General features: G+C 53.4%; 1 protein-coding gene across 1 annotated transcript; it reads left to right on the top strand.

Moving 5' to 3' along the window:
- The first annotated feature begins 358 nt into the window (after positions 1-358).
- On the top strand, positions 359-836 carry LOC126159955 (uncharacterized). Its single transcript, XM_049916761.1, has 2 exons — positions 359-600; positions 692-836. Exons 1-2 carry the CDS (start codon positions 359-361, stop codon positions 834-836), a joined length of 387 nt encoding a protein of 128 aa, XP_049772718.1.
- The last annotated feature ends 1104 nt before the right edge of the window (positions 837-1940 follow it).

Below are 1940 nucleotides of genomic sequence, written 5' to 3'. Positions count from 1 at the left end.
CAACTTGAGAGGACAGCTGAACTTGTGAGGACAGCTCAACTAAAGAGGACAGCTCAACTTGAGAGGACAGCTCAACTTGAGAGGACAGCTCAAGTTGAGAGGACAGCTCAACTTGAGAGGGCAGCTCAACTTGAGAGGGCAGCTCAACTTGAAAGGGCAGCTGAACCTGAGAGGACAGCTCAACTTGAGAGGAAAGCTCACCTGGTAGGACACCTCAATCTGAGAGGACAGCTCAACTTGAGAGGACAGACCAACTGAAGAGGACAGCTGAACTTGAGAGGACAGCTCAACTTCAGAGGACAACACAACTTGCGAGGACAGCACAACTTGCGTGGACAGCAAAGCTTGCGAGGACAGCATGGCTTGCGAAGACAGCACAGCTTGCGTGGACAGTATGGCATCCGAGGACAGCACAGCTTGCAAGGACAGCACGGCGTGGGAGGACAGCACGGCTTGTGAGGGCGGCACGGCTTGCAAGGACAGCACAGCTTGCGAGGACAGCACACCTTTCGAGGACAGCACGGCTTGCGAGGACAGCACAGCTTGCGTGGACAGTACGGTGTCCGAGGACAGCAACGGCTTGCGAGGACAGCACGGCTTGTGAGGACAGCACGGCTTGTGAGGAAAGCTCAACTTGAGAGGACAGCTCAACTTGAGAGGACAGCTCAACTTGAGAGGACAGCTCATCTAGAGAGGACAGCTCATCTAGAGAGGACAGCTCATCTGGAGAGGACAGCTCAACTTCAGAGGAAGCTCAACTTGAAGGAGAGCTCAACTTGAGAGGACATCTCAACTTGAGAGGACAGCTCAACTTGAGAGGAAAGCTCACCTGGTAGGACACCTCAACCTGAGAGGACAGCTCAACTTGAGAGGACAGACCAACTGAGGTGGACAGCTGAACTTGAGAGGACAGCTCAACTTGAGAGGACAACACAACTTGCGAGGACAGCACAACTTGCGTGGACAGCAAAGCTTGCGAGGACAGCATGGCTTGCGAAGACAGCACAGCTTGCGTGGACAGTATGGCGTCCGAGGACAGCACAGCTTGCAAGGACAGCACGGCTTGGGAGGACAGCACGGCTTGTGAGGGCGGCACGGCTTGCAAGGACAGCACAGCTTGCGAGGAGAGCACACCTTTCGAGGACAGCACAGCTTGCGAGGACATCACAGCTTGCGTGGACAGTACGGTGTCCGAGGACAGCAACGGCTTGCGAGGACAGCACGGCTTGTGAGGACAGCACGGCTTGTGAGGAAAGCTCAACTTGAGAGGACAGCTCAACTTGAGAGGGCAGCTCAACTTGAGAGGACAGCTCATCTAGAGAGGACAGCTCATCTAGAGAGGACAGCTCATCTGGAGAGGACAGCTCAACTTCAGAGGAAGCTCAACTTGAAGGAGAGCTCAACTTGAGAGGACATCTCAACTTGAGAGGACAGCTCAACTTGAGGGGACAGCTCAACTTGAGGTGACAACTCAACTTCAGAGGACAGCCCAAGTTGAGAGGACAGCTCAACTAGAGAGGACAGCTCAACTAGAGAGGACATCACAACTTGAGAGGACAGCTCAAGTTGAGAGGGCAGCTGAACTTGAGAGGACAGCTCAACTTGTGAGGACAGCTCAACTTGAGAGGTCAGCTCAACTTGAGAGGACAGCTCAACTTGAGAGGACAGCTCAACTTGAGAGGACAGCTCAACTTGAGAGGATAGCTCAACTAGAGAGGACAACACAACTTGAGCGGACAGCTCAACTTGAGAGGACAGTACAAGTTGCGAGGACAGCACAACTTGGGAGGACAGCACAGCTTAACTTAAGAGGACAGCACAACTTGAGAGGATAGCTCAACTAGAGAGGACAACACAACTTGAGAGAACAGCTCAACTCGAGAGGACAGCTCAACTTGAGAGGACAGCTCAACTTGAGAGGACAGCACAACTTGCGAGGA

The sequence above is a fragment of the Schistocerca cancellata genome, unplaced genomic scaffold, assembly GCF_023864275.1.
Source record: "Schistocerca cancellata isolate TAMUIC-IGC-003103 unplaced genomic scaffold, iqSchCanc2.1 HiC_scaffold_1150, whole genome shotgun sequence".
Classification (NCBI taxonomy): Eukaryota; Metazoa; Arthropoda; class Insecta; order Orthoptera; family Acrididae; genus Schistocerca; species Schistocerca cancellata.
Note: the sequence above shows the minus strand (reverse complement) of the source record. Positions and strands in the feature narration are given on the sequence as shown.